The sequence below is a fragment of the Heliconius melpomene genome, chromosome 14 (genome assembly GCF_056956725.1).
Source record: "Heliconius melpomene rosina isolate 202511_hmr_F chromosome 14, ASM5695672v1, whole genome shotgun sequence".
In the NCBI taxonomy this organism is placed as follows: Eukaryota; Metazoa; Arthropoda; class Insecta; order Lepidoptera; family Nymphalidae; genus Heliconius; species Heliconius melpomene.
In genome coordinates, this window is record NC_140402.1 from 9,527,287 (window position 1) to 9,554,543 (window position 27,257).

General features: G+C 36.2%; 1 protein-coding gene across 2 annotated transcripts; it reads left to right on the forward strand.

Annotated features, from left to right (window-relative positions):
• LOC146532345 (solute carrier family 22 member 3-like) lies at positions 1 to 19,333 on the forward strand. 2 transcript variants are annotated; one of them, XM_085197154.1, is made up of 9 exons: positions 1 to 408; positions 1,420 to 1,644; positions 2,327 to 2,519; positions 5,000 to 5,100; positions 5,428 to 5,579; positions 5,699 to 6,310; positions 6,504 to 6,685; positions 7,012 to 7,205; positions 19,234 to 19,333. In XM_085197154.1, the coding sequence occupies exons 2-8, from the start codon at positions 1,457 to 1,459 to the stop codon at positions 7,186 to 7,188; spliced, it is 1,605 nt and encodes a 534-aa protein (XP_085053280.1). In that variant the 5' UTR covers positions 1 to 408; positions 1,420 to 1,456; the 3' UTR covers positions 7,189 to 7,205; positions 19,234 to 19,333. The 2 variants fall into 2 exon arrangements, with proteins under 2 accessions (XP_085053280.1, XP_085053279.1); XM_085197153.1 differs by lacking the exon at positions 19,234 to 19,333 and having other exon boundaries at positions 2 to 408; positions 7,012 to 7,229.
• Positions 19,334 to 27,257: the final 7,924 nt, after the last annotated feature.

The window sequence follows — 27,257 nt, forward strand, 5'->3', positions numbered from 1 at the left end:
TCCCAATGTCACTCCACGCACCACCCCGACCTGGAGCTGACGAGTGCCGAGTCCTACTATACGAGTATATTATACGTAGTGCTACATTTATTAAAAAATAATTTGCATATTGTAAACACATATGAACGATGCAATATAATACCTAGGAACAGTGTAAAATGACCGACGCATCAGACCTACATATTTCATAACTTATTTACACCTCACTTATTAGTTTGTACGCGGGTTGTGAAGTGTTATCTTATAAAGTGTAATACCGCGTATTACTACCGCGTGCGGTTTAGCGGTAGGACGTCTTTTAACTTTCCGGCAATGTACTAAATTATAACTGATTTTAAATGAGAGCACTTCAATTGAGTAGACCACATCCGGTTGTCAAGTTCGTCTAGGAACATTTGCAACGAGACGGTATGTCGCTTTTTTTATTGAGCTTGCAATAATAAAAATAATTCATATTTATTAGTTGTATTATTGTGTTGTTATTATTGTACAAATACTGTAATTTAATGAAAAAAATATTTTGTTTATTAATTTTGGTAAACAATTCTTCCCTTCCATTCCAAATTTTAACATTCGCAATATTTATGTTAATTGAGAGAAAAAATATGTTATTTCCAACAAACAAGCAAAATTTCAACGAATCATATTTACATACAAAAACTGTAAAATTTTTCGCCTACTTTAGTATTGTATCATATTAATATAACAGAGCTCGAATCCTAAAACGTAATAGCTAGTATCTCTGCTGCAACTAGTGGACCAGTGTAATATACGCCTGGAACACTTGTGGTGGTTTACTTAAAGTGCTTTTATCAAGTTCACGTACTTTCACTATGGTTTAAGGATTCAAGTTATTATTTACATACTTGTGTTTAAAATGTTCAAAATGTTAAAACTTTATTAAAACCGACAAGAAATTCGCATTTTCTCTAAAATAAATTTTAAATTCTATCTTTGTTTTGATATTTACTTATTAATTATTTTTATATTTGAATGAACTGTAATAACTGTCTCCATCTTATATTATTAAATACACACACTCCACTCAAAGTTTTAAGTTCCGGGGAACACGCACTTCACGCATGTTCATTTTATCATTGGATAGTTGGTACATAAAAATATGAAATAAATAATTAACAGTGAATAAAATAAAGTATTTAAATTAGTACTTGTAAAAGTTTTATGGCAAATTAAATATATAAATCTCAGGTAGAGGAATGACGAAGCTATGATCTACTTATTGCGAGTAGGTACTATTGCACACAAGTTTCGACCATTGACTAAAATGACATAATTTCAGTGATAGAGGAAACATATTTGGAAACACCATACGTCTCGGAGGCGTAGAATATATTTTTCTTCGTTTTATAGAGATGTAAATATTTTTGCCTTATCCTATCGAATGTTCATTTTATAAAGCCACCAACTTCCACTACATCCAAGAAAACGAAAAGCAATGGCGTCACAAGACAGTAAGAAACCACTAAAGACCCCGGATGTGGTGGAACTGGACGACGTGCTGGGCAAGCTGGGTGCATTCGGGAGACACCAGCTCCTCACTATGGCCATGTTGGCGCTGGTCTACGCCACCAACTCTATGTACAATGTCAATTATGTGTTCGCTGTTGAAGATGTTAACTATAGGTTGGTATAAACAGCTTTACGCCTTTTCCGAATAGCAAGGACCACAGTGTTAAGACACTTACATTTTCCGCCTAATTTTTCAGACCTTACTTGTAGAAGTTGACTGAGGTGGACCTCAACACCATGCCTTGTCAACCACTGGAGAGCAAGACAATAATTTAAATATTTATGCTAAATAGCTTTTGTAAAATAAAACATATAACCATTCTCCCGAATGGTAACACATCACCATCACCATCACCCCCACACCGACGCCACCGCTATATCCAATATACGTACGTGTAGGTAGTTAGTTCGTATATGTCATTTTAACAAACTGTTTATTTATAGATACAAGTAGACTGCTCAAAACATGATATCAAGGTTTAAATATAGGTTCTTTAAACATAACGAAACGACATTAAACATAAGTGTTGATAGTTTTATCAGAGGGAGATTAGTGATGCATCACAACGTTGCGGATTAGTGGATCAGTCGCCGGCGATTGTGGATTCGATTTCAGCTCGGGGTATATATTATTTTTATATCCTCGCTCTGGCAACAAGATAAAACGCGTCGTAGAGGAGGGTAGGGCGTGAAGCTAAATACCTTATTTTTCATCTTACTTTTATAAAATTAAAACATACCTGAAGTGGGTTGTTAAAGCTATATTATATACCTATTTGTTATTTGTTCTCAACAGATGTAAAATACCAGAATGCGAATCTGCTACTACCGCCTATAACGTGCCGTGGCTGAACCTTTCAGAGGACGACAGAGTGAGGCAGTGCTACCGACACCCCCCCACCGACGCGGCGTGCCTCGCCTTCAATACCAGCGTCATGGAGGAATGCAAGGAGTGGGCATACGAAGTACCTAACAGTTTTGTGGCAGAAGTAAGACTATTTATCCAATATGCCATATGTTACAAAGAAAAAATTTAGTGATAAATCACTTCATTTCTTACTTGATATCAATGTAGATTTCTAGTTCAAGACATTGCGAGTGGAATGGAATATAATTAATATAGGTATGTACATTCACTTCGCCGGGTTGGAATCGAATCTATAACCATTACGTTTACAATCAGATGCTGTCCTACTGTGCCACGATATGCCTATTAGCGCCTATTTTCATTGATCCTTAATACAAAAAATAAATAAATAGTAAATCATTTTTATTAGTATACTTTAATATATTTTGAATTTAAATCCGTGCTGCTAAAGCAAAAAAAAGCAAGTTAATAGCTTAGTAGAGTACCTACTTGTAGATCCTTATCAAGTCGTGTCGGTCGCGCGCCACTGGTACACGTAATGTTGTAAATATTATGATTTCAAACATATTTAATTAATGATAAATTGTGATAATTAGACACTTTTAAGTGTTAGTTAATACTTTTTTTAGGTTCACGCTGTATTCCGCATATAGCAGGGTAGGCAGAGAGAACCACGCACTGCCGAATATGCCAGACAATGCGTGTTGAGTGGCGTAACTTAACCTCACGCTTTATCTTGTTGTCAGAGTGAGGAAAATAAAAAAACATAGAGAGGAGATCGAAACCATAACTGTCACGCTTATAGGGCTGACGCTGCGCTGTGCCGCTGCACACGTCGGCCTCTGGCTTATTATAATTGTAAATTATTTTTTTACTGATTTAAATGATAACAAGTTATTAGTTATATATAAGTTTGCAACATGAGTAATAATATTTGGTTATTTTTAAATTAGCTAAATAAAAAATTGCTACAGCAAAGTTCCAATATTAGCGGTAAATATTAACAGCGATAGCGCATCCTACGTCCACTTCCACACAATACAAAGTCGATCTCAAACTAATTGCAGGAATAACATCCAAGTATCATATTGTACATTCCTGACCTATCTTCCGTAAATCCAGGCCTATTAGTATCATCTCCAGAATAGATAAGAGCTAATTTAATGACAGTAGCACACGAGTACCTGAAGCCTGGGCGACCGTCCACCGTCCACGGTCCGCGACGCTGGGAGCCACTATCGGCCATCCGTTCGTGACTACTGGACAGATAACACGATATCCTTTTATGTTTATATTCTGATAGCAAATTAGAATTACAATTTGTATCGGTAAGGCGCGATGGTAAGAATGCGACGAGTGGGTAGAAAACGTATTATACATAACATTAACATATATTGAAGTAATATTTGTCAAAGTGCGGCGTAGAGTTCCGCCACACTGGTTTCTTTTCGTGTACTCTGCTGCTTTATGAAATCAGTCCCAGCACAATATCAACACACTGTGTCAATTTTATTTTCTATTGACTCTTACATTTAAATCCAAGTGACCAGTCTCGTTGAACAAGTTTTTAACTAATTAGATGAAAGCGCATGTTACCATGTAGGTATTAGTTAACGAAGTGCAGTGTATTACATATAACACATTTACATATAAACCTCTCGAACGTAATAAAATCGTTTGAATTCAACTTCCACTTCGAGTATTACGATTTTATACCCAACAACCATCCACAAACTCTAAATACGATCTGATCGAATACTTTTATCACAAAATCTATTTAAATTTACTGACATTACCACTTTGCAAATCAACCCCTGAAAAGAAATAAAGAATTGTTCTCAAAGTCTGTAAATTCTATTAATAAAAAGAACAGATAGTTATATCGGATAAAATCAGAAGTATCCAATAAAAGGAGAGAACCGAGCCGAGCTCGGTGCAATTTGTACGTAGCTGTGCCCGGCGCGGTGCGACGCGGTCAGGTATTTGCATGTTCCTTGCGCCGGTCGGTACGCACATAGTTCACGTGAGGTATGCATTAGATGCGGTCGGGATACTGTGGAGACTATGTTCTATTTTGTTTTTTTTTGTTTTGATTTTCGCTTAAACGTTTGTTTTTTTATTATTTTTCTCACCTATGGCGTGGAGGACAGAGGGAAACTAGTATTGACCCACTCCGACACTGTTCCACAAGTATCGCCCAATTTTAGAGATTTTACTCGTACGTGTTGTTATATTAGACATTTATCATATTACAGTTATACACTACTCTGGTCCACTGTACCATCATGAAATCCGTTATTTTTGGAATAAATAACGGACTTTAATTCGTATTAAAGACAATTTTTTTTCCGTGTCACTTACAAAACTTATAATTATGAAAATTTTAAAAATCCATACTGATTGGAAACTACACAACCGATACTACGCGGTGTAGAACGCTGAAATATAGCGTGTAGGTTCCTCGGGGAGTCTAGGGGAGGGGTGAAATTGACACAAATGAAGTTGCGGGCTATAACTAGTTTTATATAATTATAAATTCATATTTTTAGTTCATACGATTTAAGTTGTATGTTAAGTTGTTATAATATTTTTTTGTTTTAGTTCAACTTGGCGTGTCAAGAATGGAAAGTGACGTTGGTTGGTACCACGCACTTATTTGGGAGTTTGGTCGGACAACTGATACAGGGACAGATCTCGGACAGGTTAGCTACGAGTGTAACTATACCTTACATAGGGAAATATATTTATTGCTTGCCACTTTAGGATGTTTTTAAAAAAGAAAGCAATTTTTTTTACTTTTATTATTATTTTTTTTTAGCTTTATAGCGTGCAACTCCCGCAAATAGAAGGTTAAGCAGAAGGTTCGCTAGTTTCCACCGAATTCTGGAGGCATTGTGTATTGACTCGTGAAACTTAACGCCGCGCTTTGCAACTTAAAGCTTAATAAAGGAAAAAAGCTGTAGAGTTTTTCGAGCTTCTACGAGAAAAAATAGATTACACTTAGTTCATTAGTTATTTGTATTTTCCAGATATGGTAGAAAGACGGCGGCGGTACTCGCAGGTAGCGCCGGCGCTATCCTCGGTCTTGGGAAGAGCTTCGCCAGCTCGTACTGGCTGTTCGTGGCGCTGGAAGGACTGGAGGCGGCCATCGGGGATGCGCTGTCGCCTATATTTATGTTAAGTGCGTTATTAAACATAGATTTTTTTACGTTAGTAGAAATTAGAACACGTTTTATACTTATTTGAACAAACTTCAAATGATAACAATAAATCTTTTTCATATATGAGTATTACGAACAGGTATCGAAATAGTGGAGAAAAAACGTGCTGTTTTGTATCAGATGATCCTCTTGAACTTTTATACGGCGGGTCAGATCGCGATGCCGTGGATAGCGCGGGCCTCACCGCACTGGCGGACCTTCCTGCGCCTGCTCTACGCGCCCGCCCTCTTGGTACTCTCCTACGCATTGTTCCTCGACGAGAGCGTGCGCTGGCTGCTCAGCAAGGGTCAGAAAAGTCGCGCTTTAAAACTCATACGGAAGATAGCTGCCCGAAATAAAGTCCACATCGACGATGAAGTCCTAGACAAACTTAATTACACTGAAAGCACAGACGAAGTGAGCGACAAGAAGCTTTTACTGCAGACCTTCAAGTCACGAGTCATGGTCCAAAGATTCTTGATTTGCGTGGTGTGGTGGTTCACCATCACCCTGATCAACTACGGCATGATGATCAGTTCAGTGCTCATTGGTGGCGACAAGTACTTGAGCTTCGCGTTATTGGTGATGATGGACATCCCTGCTAACTTGCTGTACTGGCTCGCGCTCGATAAGTGCGCGCGTAAAATGCCGCTTATAGCTTCTTTCGTGGTGGGCGGTCTGTTCTGTGTTACACAACCCTTCCTGCCCAAAGGTTAGTTACGGAAATTATTACTTGTTGGAATGATTAAAAAATAACATTTGTAATAAAAAAATACTATGTCTCGGTAACCCTAGCTGATATGTAGGCGTTAAGTTATCTAAAGAATATGTTATCAACCATCTTTATTTTTATACAACAGAATGTAACAGTTTTGAAAGTGGTGTATTGTTCTCCTCTCTCGCAGAGTTCGCGTGGTTGGGTCTAGTCTTGCTGATGGCATTCGAGCTGCTGGCGACGTTCTCATACAATATAGTATATATGTTCACGTCAGAACTGTTCCCGACGTATACGCGGCACTCCCTGCATGCACTCTGCGCGGCGGCCGGCCGGCTCGGGGCACTGCTCGCGCCGCAGGTGCCGCTTCTTGTGAGTAACAATGATGTCTGACAATATCTACACTAATTATGTACAGGCGACTTCATTTATACACTATTGATTTTAATATCCAGAATGTAATTTCTAAGAAAGTAACAACGTATTTAAGTTTAATCATGCAGCATTCTTTAAAATATAATTCAAAATAATAATATCTTCCCAATAATAATAATATTTGACATTCATAAATAAGTTATAATGGTATAAACTTTTTTTTATTCCATTTACGTTCAATAACAAAATACAACTATCTGTACGCACAAGTTTACAAGTTTACTCGTATACCTCAACTTGTTTACTCTACATTCACTCTACAGATGGCGTACTGGGCAGGACTACCGGCGCTGGTGTTCGGGCTGGCGTCACTGCTGTCGGGAGGGTTAGCGCTCTTCGTACCGGAGACTGCGAACACTGCTCTCCCTGATACGCTAGAACAGGCGGAAGCTCTCGGGAAACGACGGAAAGTCGATAACGTCAAAGATGTAAACTCCTGACTGCAAATGTATTAAAGGTGCCTTAGTACTTGCTATTGTAACTATTAGTTTTGATTTTTTTAAGCTCGTCTTTCGCGTTGTGTCCTGCCTGGTGTAAAGATAGTCCGCTCCCGCTTTCCGCTGGATTTTCGAGGCTTTCTCGTGTTGAGTGGCGGAACTCAACACCGCACTATCGCCTTCTTACTAGATCAACTAAATAAATGAAAATATTAAATAATTTATTCCCGAAATTAAGAATCGAACCCACAACCATCACGTGAATGCGATTGCAGTTACTTTAATAAGTATTTTTAAAAAAATATTATAATAATTATCTGCCAACGCAAAATTGTTGAGTATTCTTGAAGAGATTTGTACTAGAATATTGTTTCATTTATTACATATTAGAATTTTACTTATAAGAAGCAGAAACCAAAGGTTGTTAGGACTATGAGGTCCGCTTCATACAATTGTTTATAATTAAGCGCCGTACAATGTACACGCTTTATCATTTTATGTTAAAGATTATTCATAGATAATATATAATGTACATTGTGAACACTAAGTCCTAGCATAGATCACCAATAAAAATATTGTGAATTTCTTTTCAAATTTATTCTTATTTATGTTTAAACCGACTTTACACTTGTCAATTACTTACCTGTAAATTCCTTCAGAAATGCTTGAAAACTACTGAACCAATGTTGATTAAACTTGTTCCCTAATTTGGAATAAGCCATATTTAAATCAAAATGAACATCTCGATATTCATTTTAGATTTAGAAAAATTTGTGAACTAACATACAAATATATATACATACAAACGGTTACAAAATCCTGTACTCGTTCTTAGAAGCCTATTTGAAGACATAGGTAGGTTATGTAAGATTTTACATTCATTCATTTCAAATATTATCTAGTTCCAACAATACCACGTACATACAAATCAAACTGGGAATATGGTATTCTTCTTCTGCTTTTTCGGTTAAATTAGTATTTTTATGATATTTCGAACCATAAATACTTCATCGCTAATAAAAGATCATCTAAATTTGCATACTTTTCTTTAGCTTTCTGTAATGTCCTGTGCATAGCAGGGTCGGCAGAAGAACCTAATGTCAAGACGCTTCGTTCTCGACGCACCACGTGCGTGTGGAGTGGTGGAACTCAAAGCAGCGCGTTGCCTTGTATGTAACTTACAAATAATGTAGTACAATACACTATCTATATTAACTGCATGTGCATTATTTTTCTTGAGAAAAACGATTCTTTCTACATAATTACATTTCATATCAGTACTTTATTTCAAATAGACGATATAGACTGACTCGAGAACACTTCTAATTAATATTGAACATAAAAAAACTAATTAACCTGTCACTTATAAACCAGAACCCAAAATCTATTTTACTCCGAAGATATCCAATAAAAAGTAAAGAATTTCGTCAATTAATAGGATTAGCTCTAATGGACGGTGTGTCGGAGCACAAAAGTAATCGTTATTAGCTATTGAAGGTAGTAAAAAGAGGTCGTATTCGTCACGCCGCGCCTCGTCGCCACCTCGCCTGGTCTAACGTGCCTGATATGTACCTACAGATATGCTGTCAATACTCTAAATTAATGTATATAACATTGTTTAATGTATTGATACAAATATAAGAGGCATCGTGGTGCAGGGGCAAAGGGTGTTACTGTAACGCGTTGTTTATACGTTCGATTCCCACTCGGGGACAGAATTATTATTTTCAGTTATTATTATTATAATAAGTAAATGAAATAAAAATATATTTTAATAAAACTACTTCCATTTAGCATTGGTTTAATAAAATATTCAGTATATTAAAACTAAAACAACACTAGCAATGTAAACAATCTACTACAAATATAAATATACTCGTATAATATAAATTGATAATGATTCTTTGAAAATGTAAGAATTCTATTACAGGTTCTAACATACATTAATGAATCAATGACCTTCTCATATCTATTCTACAATAAATCCTACTTATACCTAATTAAAATTTTCATGTAATTGATTTTTTTATAATAATCAAATATTTTAGGTTATTATAATAAATTCCTTTTAGATGAACAACTCATTCCGAAGTTAGTAGTGAGCTTCAAATAAATAATAAGGTTAATAAACAACTTTTTTCATTTTAAATATTAGCATATAGCTCAAAGACTATATAGCTGCTAATATTTGAGGTCCCCCCCCCCTCGCTCGGCGGCACAATGTCTCACTGTAAACAGACAAAGCGCAGCGCTGAGTTCTGCCACTTAACACGCGCTTGTATCTGACACGTACAGACAGGGGACATGTGTGGTGTTTACCCTGTGTCGTATTAACTATCCTATCCTTCCTATATAAAACAAAGTCGCTTTTTGTGTCTGTCTGAACTTTCTAACTCTTCTTCTTCTAAACCACCCAACGGATTTGGATGTGGTTTTCATCATTAGGTCGAGTATTTCTCAGGGAAGGTTTATATATAGTTTATTATTTGTACATTCTTATGTAAATTAACATAAATACGATAAATATGTATAAAGTCCTACCCGCTGAGACACTTTGGCGCATGCGCTGCTTTAATGGTAAATACTACATGAAAAAAATGTACTGGAGTATTGTTCCTCTTAATAAGATCTACAAAAAAGTCCGCGATGGCATATTCGTATCTTTTAAGAATAACGTGTAGTGATCATATTTCTGTCTAAAAATAGTAATTTCAATATATTTTTTATTGTGAGGGATATTTCTCCATAATGGTATTAATCCTTATCCTTTAAAATACTTTATTAAATTTCTACGTTAAACGAAGATAAACTATTTCGAAATTGCGAATAGTTTTAGAGAAAAACGCATTTAATTATTGACACATCACGCCGTTCACACATCAACTGTATCGAGTCAAGTTTCACTTATCCCTTACTCTCAGCATATAAATAAGTATATTAGTTACGTTGGCCATTTAATGTAGATCAAAACTGTCTTTTCTGTTTTTCATTTTAATAAGTACTTTAGAAGTTGTTACAATATCAAAAAATCCTTGCTGCGAAACGCGCCTCGCGACGTTATGCTTATACAAGCGAGTCCGCCGCGCCCGCCTGCCTTACACGCATCGGTGGTTCAGTGGTAGAATGCTCGCCTGCCACGCGGGCAGCCCGGTTTCAATTCCCGGCCGATGCATTCTATTTAATTTTCGTCACAGGCAGCCACGTAGTGCTTGCTTTTTATCAGGGACAGAATACCCTCTTCCGCATTAACCACAAGCTCGAAAAAAAAACCCGGCTGCCTTTATAGCAACGAAGATTTAGATGCGTTTGCACGTATTGGATAATCGAAGTTGAATGTATTATTTCAGCGCGATATATTTGGTTTCATATTTTTTGTAGTAGGTAGTTATTAGTAGGTAGGTTTTTGTTTATAATTTCTTCCGTTTAAAAATAGTCATTTAACTATATAAAAATAGTCATTTAAATATATTTTAATAAGTACTTGAAAAGATTAGTAGCACAGATTTAAAATTACGGTACCTACTAAAAAATCCTTGCTGTGTAAAACAATTGGAAAATCCTTATTGAAACTACGAAAATGCGGGTTGCATTAGGGTTTAATTAATTTTCACATTATCTTACTTACGTGCTTTGCAAACATACATTATATGAATAATCCAGTAGTAAAAGCGGGCGAAGCCGCAAGGAGTCGCTAGTTTATAACAAAAATTAAATAATATGAATATATGGTCAATCGATATTCGTCTTTGTCTATTCAAATATCGATATCGTAATATAGACGCGCCGCGCCGGCCGAACACGTCTCACTAATGCTGCGGCGGGCTCAAACACTGACACAGACCAAATGTCTTAAAAATATTTATTTTTAGTTTGTGTAATATGAAATACGTAACATTTTTATGCGTTATTCAGTTTAGTATAACTATTGTGTTTTGTTATATAAATAATGTAAAGAAACGTTTAAGAATTTGAACCTAGCGGTTACTCGAACCTGCGCCTCTTGAATATCCACCAAGCGGTCTGTGCGCGCTTTTAAATGTTTTCTAAAAATATTTTTGTATTCTACATAATAAATTTGATAATAAGCCTTAATCAATTATAAAACGTCGCAAACTTTCAATGGAATATAAAACAACATATCCAATTGTCTAATTACTCGTATTTTAATAATAGAAACAAACAAAAACGATACAAAGTACTCTACGAAAAAAGCAAATTTTTAAAAGATTCTTAAAATAAGCTTACAATTACAAAAACTTTCCCAGCTCTCTCGACGTTCAAGCCACTTCCACCTCATGTTCTCTGAACTCAAATATTTATAGAACAAACAATATTAGAGGCTCTCGCCCGTAGTCCCGTAGTCTCGTCAAACGCGTGAAACAGTTATTCAATAAGCTCAAATACTTAAAGTGGTCTAAAGTCCGACAATGCATACACGATTTTTTTTTGCTTTTGCTTCACGCTCTATCCCGCACATAGCAGAAGAGGCAGTGATAGTTTAACTTTTATTTGAATATGCCGGTCCATCTTGTAACTAAATCGTTAGATACATCGTTAGGTAAATAAAACCAAATATTGACTGAAGATAGAATACGTAATGAATATGGGGAACAAACATTTTATGTTCAGCTTCACGCCTCCCCCCCACAACCCCACAATAAGGATACATGTCCACAGGACCACACCGTCTTCACACAAACTTACATTAGCGGGCGGGTGACATCTTACTTCGGTCCGCGGGAAGTGAGTGTCCTATAGGTTTTGATGTCGCGACGAATTTCATACAAAATGCAGCAAAAATTATGCATAAATGCTAGTCATTGATTTTTATGAGCTTTAAGGGACTGTAGACCTAAACATATTAATTTTAACTTGATACTTCTACGGAATAAATAGCAACAAAATAATAACGGTGTTTATGGCAACAAAACAAATCTACAAGGGTTCCATTTTTTTCTTTTGAGGTAGGGAACCCTCAAAACGAAATGGAAATAAAAAATGCTGAACGGAAAAATGTATTTTTAGCTTCATAAACATACAGTTAGATAATTAAGATAAAAATAATGGTTACATTAATTAAATAACCTTACCCATTACAATCACTTCGGTAATTATAACAAACGATAACTTAAATGAATATTTAAATCCGAAACCTCCACACAAACATGAATACATCGGAGAGCTCAAACAGTTATCTAAAACTAATGTCATTTCTATCGTCATTCTCTGTCAATTGAAACTCAATCAAAATAAGTGAAGGCACACATCGCCCTCACAACTAAGCTTGCACTCACACTTACTCAGCTTTAACGAGCGTGCACCTATAAAGCTCTTTTCAAAGCTCGCGCAACATTAGAGGCCTTTGAATATAGTTTAGTACTGCGACTGCAGTTACGTCTTCCTTAGTGCATTTGTAGAAAAAAATGGTGTATTATATATTTATGTATTATATATTGTATATTTTTTGATATTGTCATTTATAATTTTTAGTAAATTACGCTATACATTAGCATACTACGCTTTTGTTTACTAGCTTCGCTATAACTTAATGGATTTTGAAAGTCATACTAAAATTCATTTTTAACCGACTTCTGTAAGAAAAGGAAGTTATCAATCCGACTGTATGTTTTGTTTTCATAAAACTTACTTATATGAATTGAAATTTAAAAAAATAATTAAAAGTTATGAAACAACGATTCTTAAATACTACAGATAAACCGGTCAAGTGCGAGTTGGACGATATGAGTTAGTTTAGTTTTTATTCTTTTAAGATACGGCACCCTAAAAATAAACTCGTACACAACAAATCATAAATTCCTCAAGCAATAGATAATTAAATAATCGATTATATCGATTTTTTAGGAATATCAATTTAAAGTGTACGAACACAACAGTTTAGTACAGCAGAGGCAGAGCAATTTGAGAGATGTAACATCAGTCACGGTCCACTTGCGAGGCGAACATTGCGGCAATTAACATACCGACCAGACATAAAATACGAATAACAATATATATTTATATGTATATATATATATTGGCCGTCGAAGCCGTCTGGCTATTGGCGCGCCAGTTATTGGCGTGCGTAATTGTATGTATAGATGATGGGTTCAAGACCTGTTCCATATTTGTAGCTATTGTAGGCAGAGGGAACTTAGGGTTAAGACAGTCTGTTCCCCGTGCACCGTCATTTTTTAAATATTGCGTTTTAGTTGGCAGAGCTTAACATCCCGTTATGTAAGGAATGATAATAATTCTTTTAAGTGGGAATTGGAGCTACAACCGTTTCTATTACCGGGATCTCTTTGATGGGCATTACTATTCATCAAATAATCCAAAAAATTATGTGAATTATTAGTATTATTTTATGCATGCCTAAGAACGTTTATATTTTTCGTACATTGTACCTTAAATAGGAGAGAGTATAACGGGCTACGTATTATACAAGCCAAAAAACTAAAAAAAGCGATATGTAAAAACTTTTTGACCTTTCCGCTTAGAATAAAATATTGAAATAACTTTAATTTTGTGTGTTTTTGTGGTGATTTATTTAAAGATAAGTGCAGGACCCCTCTCCAAATGCACCGTCAGTCGGAACTCGCCGGTAGATAAGTCTCGTGAGAACGGACTTTATCAGCGACGAGCTTTCGATGTTTTTGGAAATTAACTCAGTAAGTGTTTAACTGAGTGAAGCCTTGTTATTATTATTGAAGTGTTATCACTGTCTTAATTTATTATGTTACTTATCAACACCCCCTCTGACGCCCTGGTGGTGAAGTTGCAATGCGATTCATGGTTTACTTAAAATAGTACAGCTAATTATATTCAACCAGCGATCACTTCGAAGACTTAAAAAGATTTATCCAATTTTTTTTGTGTCAAACATGTGTCAATAGCGTATTTGTAAATGTTATGTTACATTTTTTTTCTTAAAACGGGACTCGAACTCAGAAAAATCACGTTAAAGTCAGGGACAAGGCTTCATCGGACTTAAATTAATATACCTGTAAGGTTTACTTAAAAGTTAAAGTTAACTTAATTTTTAAAGCCACTTTAATCGATTACGTAGCAAAGTTGGATGATTCAAAGAACTCCTCATAAATTGGAGATATTTCTACTCTAAGTCTCAAACAACCTGTGCCTGTGACACGCGTCAGAGTAGGTCCCGGGTTCCGCACCACGCGCCGTTATGTCATAGTAACGACGACAGCGGGTGAGGGACAACAACAAACCCACAGTCGCCTAAGTGGTCGCTTCCTTCGAATTAAACTAATTTCTTTATAAGCTTTCTCAGACTCGCCATAGCTTGTCATATATTAAGATCTTTGTCAGAACTGCTTGAGTGATTCAGTAATTTATTCATTCCACTTTGCCAATATTTGCTAAAGGTATCTGTATGGTTCAGTTGTTATTCTTCATATATACTTCACCGAGGTCGTCGTGGGGTCTTCGTGCCCGTTGTGGTATATAGTATCACTCGGGAGGAGGATTTCCTCGCACTGGTAACACGATACAAAGTGGTTTTGAGTTATACCACTCAACATGAAATATCTCAAAAATTAAATGGAAAGTGGGGAATGGAATTAGGTTCCCTCTACCTTCTATTTTATGTGTGAAAGTGAAATTAATGTATTTTTTTATTATAATTCAATTCCTTCATAATTCTTTTTTTCCAATTTTAGCTTTGTCCCACGTATCAGGGTAGGCAAACTTTGAGTGAGTTAGTTCGAGTGTTAGTAGGTATTCGAGTACATATCGAACCGACAGTCAGTGTTTTAACACGCAGACGCTATCAAACTACGCTACGATGGTAAGTATAAAAGTGTATACAATAAAGAAGTAAAAGCAAAATAATAGGCTATCGGCGTCCATTGCGGCGCGGTGGTGCGAGGAGCCGATAGAGCCGCTATCGGTAACAGCTGTAATGATGTATATCTCCTAAATGCGTGTTGTGGAGCACTCGGCGTGAGGTGAGGTGTTGCTGCAAGCTGTATTTGTGTTCGGTTACCTAGTTCATATTCATAAAATGAAAAAGCTATACATTTTTTAAAAGGTAAATATAGCTATTTATTTAATTTAGCCTCACCCTGTATCTTGTATATAGCAGGCTGTATATAGACAACTTTTGGCTCTTATTGCCAAAGCGGCGAAACATAAATGTTCAATTATTCAAAATGGGAATCATACTCACAACCGCCATGTTTACACTCAAACAACAAAGCACTGCTATACTCGTATATCTAATAAAATTATTTTGATTTCTATTCATTTAATTACTATAAGAAGCCCTCCAGACCTCCTCCTAAGTAATTTGCCTCTGAACACTATAACGAATCGTATTCTCACGTTCACGAAATCAAGGAGTGAATGTAAAATGAATAAGCATAAAAACGTCTGAGACGTGGATTCGATGTCGTTAGCGCGTGTGTCATTCTCATTGTAGTAAGACAAAACACAGCGTTGAGTTTCGCCATAATATACGCAATATCTCGAATTCGGGTGGACATTGGATGACAAAGTGTCTAGTCACCGGTATTTCTAATATATACTTTTTAATTTAATTCCATTCCTATTCGGGATTTTGATGTACTACAAATATTGCACAAAAATATTTTCAAGGTACACCGTACCGTTTGAGCCATTGTGTGTTGAGTGGCAGAAGCCAACTCTGAACAACAGTCCTGTGTGCAGTCACACGTGGTGCAGCTGCGTCACGGCGGCCTCCATTGTTTTAATAAGAATAATAATTGTAATAAAACAATAATATATGATACCGTCGTAATTGTGTATTTAATTCACATTCTGGAGAACGAATTATTGACAATCTTCGCCCTAGTGACAAGACAAACCGCGGCGTTGAGTTGTGCCACTCAAAATACAAAGTCTTCAAAACTGGGCTGTGCTGGCTTTGTAAGGGACGGAGTGTTTTAAATCTGAACAATAACTTCACTCCGCATATCCTGTTATACCTATTCGGGATACTTGTAGAGGAACTAGTGATTTGGATAACGGATTCCAACACCCCGAGGCGCATAAGAAGACAACGATTCGTCAAATTGTTGAGTTGCATCTCCCGTCGTCGCGAGCAGTGCCTCGTGATGTTGATGGAAAATAACTATCTTTCAGGTCTCGTGGCAGAAATTTATTGTTTTTGGGTAAGAAATTGCTATTTACTAACGGTATAGAGCTCTATTTTTATTTCTAAATTCTTATAGCTAAGGAATTCTAACTATAAATATGTATTTTATGTGAAAGTAAAATCCTGTTTTTTCCTGTTGCGGTACTAATGTCAGGAAATCCTGTCTTAGTGCTCCCTTATACTCCTTAATATTTTGGATTAATTATTTTCGATTCGATTTCGATATTGGATTATTCTATTCGATTTGGGTATTTTTTGTAATCATTACCGTTATTTTTCAAAGAATATTATAAATCCATATCCAAATCCATAATTTAACAATTAAGGCTGTTTCTGAACGAGTAAATAAAATTATTCATTGACATCAACAAATTTGCCTGACAGTCAATTCTGTTTATTAAATTATTAATAACGTAGTTCAAGCGGGCGAAGCCACGGGGGGGCCGCTAGTTATCTAATATGTTACTGAAATAATAGAGAATGGAGAAAAACAGAACTCGCTCTAGAAAGAGAAACGTCAACAATCAAATGAAAATATGGGAAATTTATTTATTGCTACTGAAGGAATGAAAATAATGCAATTCTCCGAGTGGGCATCGATTATAAAACAATTCGGCCCCTGACCCAATAGCCCTTACGTTTGTATGTACATATGTGTATTTTATGAAGTGATTTATTTCTGTAGGTGTTTGAAACTGCAAGCGATGTGCAACATCGTCATTAGTCTCTAATTTCTTACTTAGCCTGACCACTTTAATTACTAAATACCTCCGCTTGCTCTAGCAGGTACCCTAGTAGAGGTCCCCGGCAGGCAGCATGCAAAGCTACTTGGTACTTTAGTTCATAGCTGACCGCGTTAATGGCATTCCTAAACGAACCGACTTGAAGTAACTCAACTAAGTACTGTAGTAAAGTCTTCTATCATTTTATCGTTATATTGGTTCTGCTAAGATAATATAAACATTAATGAAAATTGTATTATTTCGAAAAGTTTGTTTGATTGAAAGCCCTAAACTAATATTTTAGTTTTGAATGTTCCACTTATAGATGCAATACCTGTGGTGAGAGTTGCGCGAGCACTTACATGTATCATGTATTTTTAAACGGTTTTATTTAGCTCATCCCGTTTGTTTATTTATTTGTATATTTGTTTGGGTCAAACTTAGTAATTGAAATTTAACCCTCTTCCCGTTAACCGATTGATCTGAAATTTGGTATACGCCTTTGATTCTGGTGACAATACAATTATCCATATTCAATATTATTGTGAATCCAAGATGGCCGCCGCTACAAGATGGCGAACAACTTAGTTTTTTTCAATCCCATCAATATGGATATCAAATGAAAGGGCTTGTCAAGTAGAATTCAGTGAACTATACAAAATCAAAATCTAAGATGGCCGCCGCTACAAGATGGCGGACAACTTAGTTTTTTTCAATCCCATCAATATGGGTATCAAATGAAAGGGCTTGTCAAGTAGAATTCAGTGCACTATATAAAATCAAAATCAAAGATGGCCACTACTACAAAATGGCGGGTAATGTAGTTTTCAATCCCATCAATATGGGTATCAAAATAAAGGGCTCGGTAAGTATAATACAGTATACTATACAAAATTACAATATGAATCTCCCACCCAAGTCAAGATCTGGTATCCTGCCGAGGACTGTGTGGCGTTAGGGTGGCTAAAAATGATACTTCGCTAGGGGCACACCACGCAAGTTAAGGTAAAAGGTAAAAGCGCACCGAGAACTGTATGGCATTAGAATGCCATGGATTATCGATAAAAATGATATGTCGTTAGCGGTTTCCCCTCAAGATTCAGGCACATCTTGTTGTACATAGCCTTGCCCCTCTATTGCACCTCTGGGGGGGTCGACCGTAACATTATCCATTGACCTTGCAATAATGAGGGACTCAACGAATTGAATAGAATGAGAAATAAAAACTAAAAACTTAAAAATAAAAAAGTAAAAAAAAATATTTTAAGTTAAACGATTTTATATTGCAGATAAATGTACTAAAAGCTAAAAAATAATTTCATGGAAATTATGATTACTAAAATAAAATCGTGGGGTACGTCCAATATCTACAATCGAAAGACATGGCATGAGACTTCACCCACCTAGTGGTAAGTAGCAAGTGTCGTGCCCCATGATTTAATTTTAGTAATCATAATTTCCATGAAATTATTTTTTAGCTTTTAGTACATTTATCTGCAATATAAAATCGTTTAACTTAAAATATTTTTTTTACTTTTTTATTTTAGTGATATTTTAAAAAGTGCAAATAGGTGATTGTTACATAAAATGAGCGACATCTCCTACTGTTTTGTAACATTTTATTGTTATGAGACTCCATTCTCCGTTTCTATGAAATTGGGGCTCAATTTAAACTAAATAAAAGAAGTACTCATGAATTGAAAAAACAGTAAACAAGTGATTGTTCATAAGAAAATAGAAAGTGTGGTCCACGAGCAAGTGCACGGACTCGCAAGTCACGGCGTGAGGTTGCAGAACGAGGGTACGTTCTAATGGAGATTATTTCATTATCACTCGAATGTATTCATTGATTTGTTTCGACAGCGACGCCCGGTAGCGACGAACACCGGACAATGTCTCGACGAACTGTTCATTGTAGATAGGTTTGTCTATTTGCTTTTTAGCTTTCCGCATCTCCTAAATGATGCGTGTAGACAAAACAACCTACTGTTGAGACTTCCTAATCTTAGTATTCTTCGTTTCCAAGTTCCCAACATTTAGAGGGAATATCAACACAAACACACCACACAAGAAATGTATATAAAAAATAATTGTTATGCGTGTTTTGTATTTGCTACTAGTAATAAATGTCATTGTAGTAACACGTACATACACACATAATATATGCCTTATTAGATGATTTCGTTACAGATCCCCTAGCAGCCTGCGCCTGGTCGCCTCGCGCCTCACGCCGCGCGCCGTCAAGGTAAACTACTGCCAACACTTTAGATCGCACTTCCGCGTTAAATAGTTAAACACTATAAAAATATTTTGTATGTGGATAGGTGTTAGACGGTGCAAATTATATAAAAGTCGTCTGGCAATAAACTTAGGTTCGATTCCAGCCCGGAAGAAACAGGAATGGATTGTTTTCATCTCCTCGTTTAACATAAACGAGTGTTCCGCTAGCAGCTTTATACAAAAAATATATGGGCTCTTGTTCACTCTACATCCAATATGATATGTCTGTTTTATATAGTTTTTACTTAGGTTCAATAGATCACTGCGGATACGTGGTCCTGCTATCAATTAGGCTTGTACGTAACTAAGCCCTAATGCACATGAACCCGCTCTTATTCAGGGCGTCCAGGCGGCGTTAGGTTACACTCCTCCTGTACTAGCTTATGTAATACTCGTCGGAGTGTAGACGTAGAGTGTAGGTGTGAAGATAACTCCGGATGGAATAATTAACAAGCGATTCTTAAACACTAGCGTCGTAAAAGTAACCAAACTTTACTAATACAGGTACAGACCCCCCCACTCCCACTGTGCAGCAACTACAGTATTGCAAGGTAGGCAGAGGGAACTTGGGAACCTAGTTAATACTAGACACTCCGTCCCCAATGAGACATTGTTCCTCAAGTTGGATTTCCCAGAGCCTGTCGCATTTACAGTTGCACATACAAAAAAAATGTTTATAAGAGATAGCTCGTATGTACGTATACTAGTTGTACACCGCGCTGTACTCTGTGTACTCTGTGTACTCTGTAGCGTACTCGTACACGCACGCAGGTCGTACAAGAATGCGGGACGTGCGCGGCCAGCTTAAGTACCTGTTCGCTTGGAACACTTTTATTTATATCTTTTGTGAGGAGAGATTCGTTGCTGTTCATTTGCTCATATTCTCATTACATATCTACTGATGTAATAAGCGCATTCATTGATAACGGCAAACAGCTTCTTCGCGTCGGTTGATATTGTATTGCTTTATATCAAGTAAAGATTGAAATTTCTGGTTTTATTAAGAAAAGTATTTGTCGTCCGTGTGAGATAGGTATACCATAATTATTTCAATAGGAATAAAGTATCTTAACACTAGGTTCCCAGTTCTTCCTTACTACTTCCCCATACTCCCTAACTCCAGTAGTTTCGTCTGTCCGTCGTCTGTCAGTCACTGAACTGAACTGAAGAGCTTTACATATTATATAGATAGTGAGTCTCAGTCCGCAGGGCGCAGGGCGCAGGGCGCAGGGCGCAGGGCGCAGGGCGCAGGGCGCAGCGCGCAGTGGCCCTAATGCTATCAGTAACGATGTCATTTGAAGGAAATGCGCTCGAGTACAAAAACCTTTACGTCTTATATGGGGAGAACTCTGGTAGAGTTTATTAGAAAGAGATACAAATGTCAATATTATTCTGTTATCATTTATTTTGTTTAAGCTCTAATTGTTTTTCAGTTCGCTATGCCCCGCATATAAAACTTAGTGTCAAGACACTCCGATCTCCACTTGTCATATGAATTTTAAATAGTAGGTAATAAATGTTAGAAGTTAACGCCACATTTTGTCTTCACTTCCCCGGAGCAAGAATCTGAAAATGAAATGTTCTTACGAGTAAGAACCCACAACTGACGCGTGTAAGTTGGACTTTCGGATAGATTTGTATTATTTTTTGATTATTATATTACATAACATAAATATGTAAAAATTTACAATAATTTATAAATATTAAGAAAAAATACAAAAATAGTTTAAAAGCCGAGATGAAATAAGAAGGCATGAAGGCAACCTTGAGTAGTATTGACCTGGCGACTGACGCTGAGTGACGCGACGGGTTTTTGTCAACTGTCCCCTAAGGACCAGTCATCTGTGACCGGAGGCAGGTGGACTGGTGGAGGTTCGATATCCATCATTAATGAGAACTTTCTTTTATCTTTTAGTTTAGTTTTCGATAGCTTTTTGTGACTTTTTTGTTATATGTTAAGTTATTGATTGTTGTTAATTAAATGATCGTTTAAAAATTATCCATATTTAAATATTTTTCTATTCATAATATAATTAAAAGAATTTTACAACTAACCGTTAAGCTTTGAAACTATCAATGCCATCAGTTACAACATAGATTCTACTTTTTTCACTATTTAAAGTCATATATTTCGATATGTAATAAGATAGCAACTGGCGGCAGCTCCGGGGTCCACTCATCACTCCAAATATCGGTAAAAACTATTGACAAACGTCAATGGAAATAGAAATCAAGCGGTTTGATGAACTCTCTATAGTCTATACAAAAGTTATAGAAATATTTGTTTTTTTTGCGTATACAAGAGATTTATCTTAAGAAAAATAGAATATATCCACTTGTCGCTACAAAAAGAGAGTTCGAGGAACTATTCTAAAGCTCGCTTAACTGCAGCAAGTATAAAAGCTTAATAAATAATTACCGGAGTAATTCGCATAACTCGGGGCGTTCAACCTGTTCCGTGGTGGTTAGTGATCAATCACTACTCGCTCTGTTGTTTTGTGACACTTCACTACATCACTAAGTAAGCACTAAACTACAATCACTCCGTGTAAGATCACTCACGATTTTGAACTGTAACGGTTTTGGTGGCACTTCCGGTTAGATCGAGCGACGTGCTGTCGAGGCAGAGGCCGGGCGGCCACTGACTGCGCGCGCGCATGCTGCACGAGACGAGGCCTCACTTGAGCCAACCTGCTCGAAGCTTTTTGCGGTAAACCTGTAGGCACTGGGAAAAGATAAAAGTAAAATCGCTCCCACGCCTCGTTACTTGCCACTTCCGATATCGGTTGTGTGCACTTGTTATATCTCATTGTTACGTGTGTCTCGTAGATACATGAAAACTTAATCTGACATTTGACATAAATTTAGTAGATAATTTACGTAAAAATTGCTTGTTGAATGGCGAAACCCAACGCTACGATTTGTTATCTTACTAGAGCGAATATAATTCATTGCTAAAAACGGTGATCGAACCCACACTTCATCACGACGACTCCTATTATTAATAGTACTTAAGCGTTTATACTACGCACTTATTTAATTTATATTTTTAAGAATATTCTTCAGCTTTGTAATATTAATATAGATTAATCATATTATAAAGAAAACAATATTTTAATAAAATGATAAAGATAACACACACTGATGTACTACGGCGTACACGAACGAGTGTAGTTTGAAGTTGAAGGCTCTAAGTTATCGGCTCTATCTGGAGCGATGCAAAGTGTCCATTACATTTACATAAACGCTTTCATCTAGATGTACTGTTACAGCACGTCGCAGCACGTCGCAGCACGTTGCAGCACGTCGCAGCACGTCCCGCCCACGACCGGCAAGTCGTAATAGCTACGCCTGTGACTTTACTTGTTCATTTTTAATTGACCGTCATAAAATCAAAAATCATCTTCACTCTGTATCCCGCACACAGCGGGGTCGGCAAAGGGAACCTAGTATTAAGACAATCTATTCCCCACTTTCCGCCGAATCTTGGAGACATTGCGAGTTGAGTGGCGGAACTCAACGCCGCCCCTAGCCTCGACACCAGAGCAAAGAAATTAAAATATAATTTTAAATAATAATTATAAAGAAACATTACAGTCACACTTTATGACTCTAATTGAACATCATGTTTGTTAAATTATATTTGTTACATTTGTTTGTCACTCTCTGCTCTGGTAGAGCAGTAAGTAGAGTCACTACACGTGTGCAATTAAATATTTTTTATTTTGATTGATAAATGACTAAATAAATTAAGCAAATCATGTGAAAAATAGCAGATGCAAAAAAAAGTAAAGCATACTTTTTTAAAATTCTTTTCTTATTTTTTTTTAAGCCACTACAATATTCCCTCTCATTTTTCATAGTAATTACATTTATTCATAACTAAAGTTTTTACTTTTGTTTTTAATTATTATTTTTTTTTGCCATTTTTGCAATTTGTCGCATTAGTTTGACTTTTTTTTAAGTAATTATTTCAATTATTTTATTTGTCATCTAAGATGAAAAAGGGCAAATCGGCAGGCTTAATCTGATATGTCAATATATTTATTAAACGTCTTTTTAGCACACATACTTATACACGAGTATATATGTAACGTTACAATAATTACTAACTTTCTGTAAAATACACTCATAGACAAGGTTTTGAATTTTCTATTTGCTCTTCTATTTGCAAGATACAGCGTGATAAACTAAAACTTTTTTTTATAATGTTTCAAGCACGCCTGTCCTCAAGTAACACAAGCCGACGCAATTTTTTAGTTTATCATTTAATAAGTTAACGTCGTGGTATCCTGCGCTCTGCGGATAAATAATTGCATACATTATATATCATAAAAGCCGATATGGCGAGCTCTCCTCTCTACACATACACAGACGGACAGACGCACCCTTATCATATTATCAATTATATATGTGAACTAGCGACCCTCTTGCGGCTTCGCCCGCTTTAACTTCTGGATTATTCATGTAATGTATGTTTGCAAAGCACTTAAGATAATGTGAAAATTAATTAAACCCTAATGCAACGCGCATTTTCGTAGTTTCAATAAGGATTTTCCAATTGTTTTACACAGCAAGGATTTTTTAGTAGGTACCGTAATTTTAAATCTGTGCTACTAATCTTTTCAAGTACTTATTAAAATATATTTTAATGACTATTTTTAATCGGAAGAAATTATAAACAAAAACCTACCTACTACTAACTACTATAAAAAATGAGAAACCAAATAGATCGCGCTTAAATAATACATTCAACTCCAATTATCCAATACGTGCAAACGCATCTAACTAAATCTTCGTTGCTATAAAGGCAGCCGGGTTTTTTTTTTCGAGCTTGTGGTTAATGCTGAAGGGGGTATTCTGTCCCTGATGAAAAGCAAGCACGACGTGGCTGCCTGTGAGGAAAATTAAATAGAATGCATGGGCCGGGAATCGAACCCGGGCCGCCCGCGTGGCAGGCGAGCATTCTACCACTGAATCACCGATGCGTGTAAGGCAGGCGGGCGCGGCGGACGCATGGCGAGTGGCGAGCCGATTCGCAGCAAGGATTTTATTGATATTGTAACAACTTCTAAAGTACTTATTAAAATGAAAAACAGTAAAAGACAGTTTTGGTCTACATTAAATGGCCAACGTAACTAATGTACTTATTTATATGCTGAGAGTAAGGGATAAGTGAAACTTGAATAACATACAGCTGATGTGTCAACGGCGGGATGTGTCAACAATTAAATGCGTTTTTCTGTAAAACTATTCGCAATTTCGAAATAGTGTAAAAAGCAAATTTTATCTTCGTTTAACGCAGAAATTTAATTAAGTATTTTAAAGGATAAGGATTAATACCATTATGGAAAAATATCCCTCACAATAAAAATTATATTGAAATTATTATTTTTAGACAGAAAAATGATCACTACACGTTATCCTTAAAAGATACGAATATGCTCTCGCGGACTTTTTTGTAGATCTTATTAAGAGGAATAATACTCCAGTACATTTTTTTCATGTAGTACTTACCATTAGAGCAGCGCATGCGCGAAGGTGTCTGAACGGGTAGGACTTTATACACATTTATCGTATTTATGTTAATTTACATAAGAATGTACAAATAATCCATACCTATATTATAAATTCGAAAGTAACTCTGTCTGTCTGTCTGTCTGTATGTCTGTCTTTTACGCAATCAGGGCCAAACCGCTAATTTAATTGTGATAAAATACTCATATAGAGATACTTGAGGGTCTCGGGATGAATATAGGATACTTTTTTTTTCTCATATTTGTAATATTTTCGATATATACCAATATATTCAAATAATTAATTTGACAAGCAATTTATTCCGCCATGTTAATAACAATCGTCGCTACGCGTTGCTAAGCAACGGCTTGCAAAGTTTGTTGTTTTAAGAAAACGTCACCCAAAGTGAATTTGCTTAACGCGTACATGGCGCGCGCCGATATAGATTTTACATTATACATTAACAAAAATTAGATGATTTCTATAATCTGATATTCATCCTTAGGAAAATAAATATAATAGTCACTTTTAGCATTTCATCTAGATGGAAATTACAGTTTACTGTATAACATTCTAATAAATAATTAAGATGTCACTGATTCCAAATGACCTAGCCTACGAGTGGTATAGTATGACCGACGCGAACGGGCAGATGACTGATGATTTTGTAATTTTTTATATATTTTCGAATTACTGTTTTTTTTTATGTAATTATTTGCTGCTTATAATTAATTTATCTCAGTTCGGTTATCTATACCGATGTTATACACTTAAAATATCGTAATTTTAATCATTTGGGATTTTATTTAATATTGTTCGCAAAAATTAATAATTATTTCATATAGAAAAATGTTTAGTACGCGCGCACGGCAAACTTTAGGTACTTTTCCTAATATTAAGAATTTCCTTTAGTAACTTTTACTTCTTTTGTTTGTTCATTTCGGTTACTCAGACATTTTTTCTAATAATAAATCTCCACTTATTATTATTTTTTAACTTATTTTAATTATTTAGGCTTATATTTTCGCGGGCGTAGCCGGGCCCACTAGTAAATTATATATAAACCTTCTAAACACTCGACTTAATGGTGAAGACCGCATCAAAATCCGTTGGGTGGTTTAGAAGAAGAAGAGTTAGAAACAACAGACAGACACGAAAAGCGACTTTGTTTTATAAGATATAGGATAGGATAGGATAACGAAACCGGACAGATTACAGAGTGAGTTACTATGTGGGCCTCGTCGTCGTACATCATATTGACATTAACAATTACACGCGTCGCCCGCTCGTGGGACCGACCACATATATATGAATACCACAATATCATGAAGTATTTTATGTTTTAATTTCGATTATCCGAAATGAAAGCTACTTATAAACGTCATTTTGTATTTTTTTCTTTTCCACCTTCCAATTTTGGCATTCGCAATTCACATATGACGAAGCTACTAAGCTATCATTCCATAGATTTAGTGTGCGGTTGCCCATCGGGTTTCAGGGTGAGAAACTCGAAGCAGCGCCTTGGACTTGCGCTCCAAGTGTAGCGACCTGGCTTATACATACTAATAAAGGAAACATTTATCTAAGACGTCATGGATGCAATGCTTTCTATACCAACAGATCTTTAGCCGTAGCTTGTAACTTTACAACGAGAGATGAGGAGCAGGAGCAGGGGGCATGTTTACTTTATAATATCGTTATTTGCTCATACATTTTCAACAGGCACGGGTGCACGAGGAGGTGAAAAGCAATACAACCAAACCTTATAAATGAGGATAAATGAAAGAGTTAAAAGAACAAAACATGTCAGACATGTTTTCTTGGTTAAAGGTTACTGATTATGTGTGAAGGATAAAGGATTAAATATGTGTAGTACGACTGGTTGTGGGTTCAATCCCCACTCGAGGAAATGAAATATTTATTTAAATTTATATTTCCATTTCCTCGCTCTGGTGTCGAGGCAAAGTGCGGCGTTATGTTCTGCCACTCGACCTTGGATGGATATAGATTATCCTTCGTCTAGTGATGTTATGGATAAACTAGATTCAAAGAAAAAATCGAATCAACAACCATTGCACTTACAGTCAGACGCGTAACGAAGGTCTCAATATAAAATAATCACCGTTGACTCTGAACCATCGCTTGCCTTGCACTCAAGCTAAACACGCTGGCAGTGCTGGCAGTGCTGGCAGTGGTGGCAGTGCCAGACCTACTCTCTCGTTATACAGCCCTACATTATTGGCAGTGTCTTGCACTTTCTCTTTCGTAGGAAGTGTGTTTGGAGGCGAGCTTTCAGTAAGCTCGCGTGGTTTGCATGGTTGTGATTGTACAGCGTTGATTACGCTAATATTTTGCTTAATTTTATAGTTTTTATTACCAATTCATATGTTTTTCTATGTTGATAGTATTTATTTACA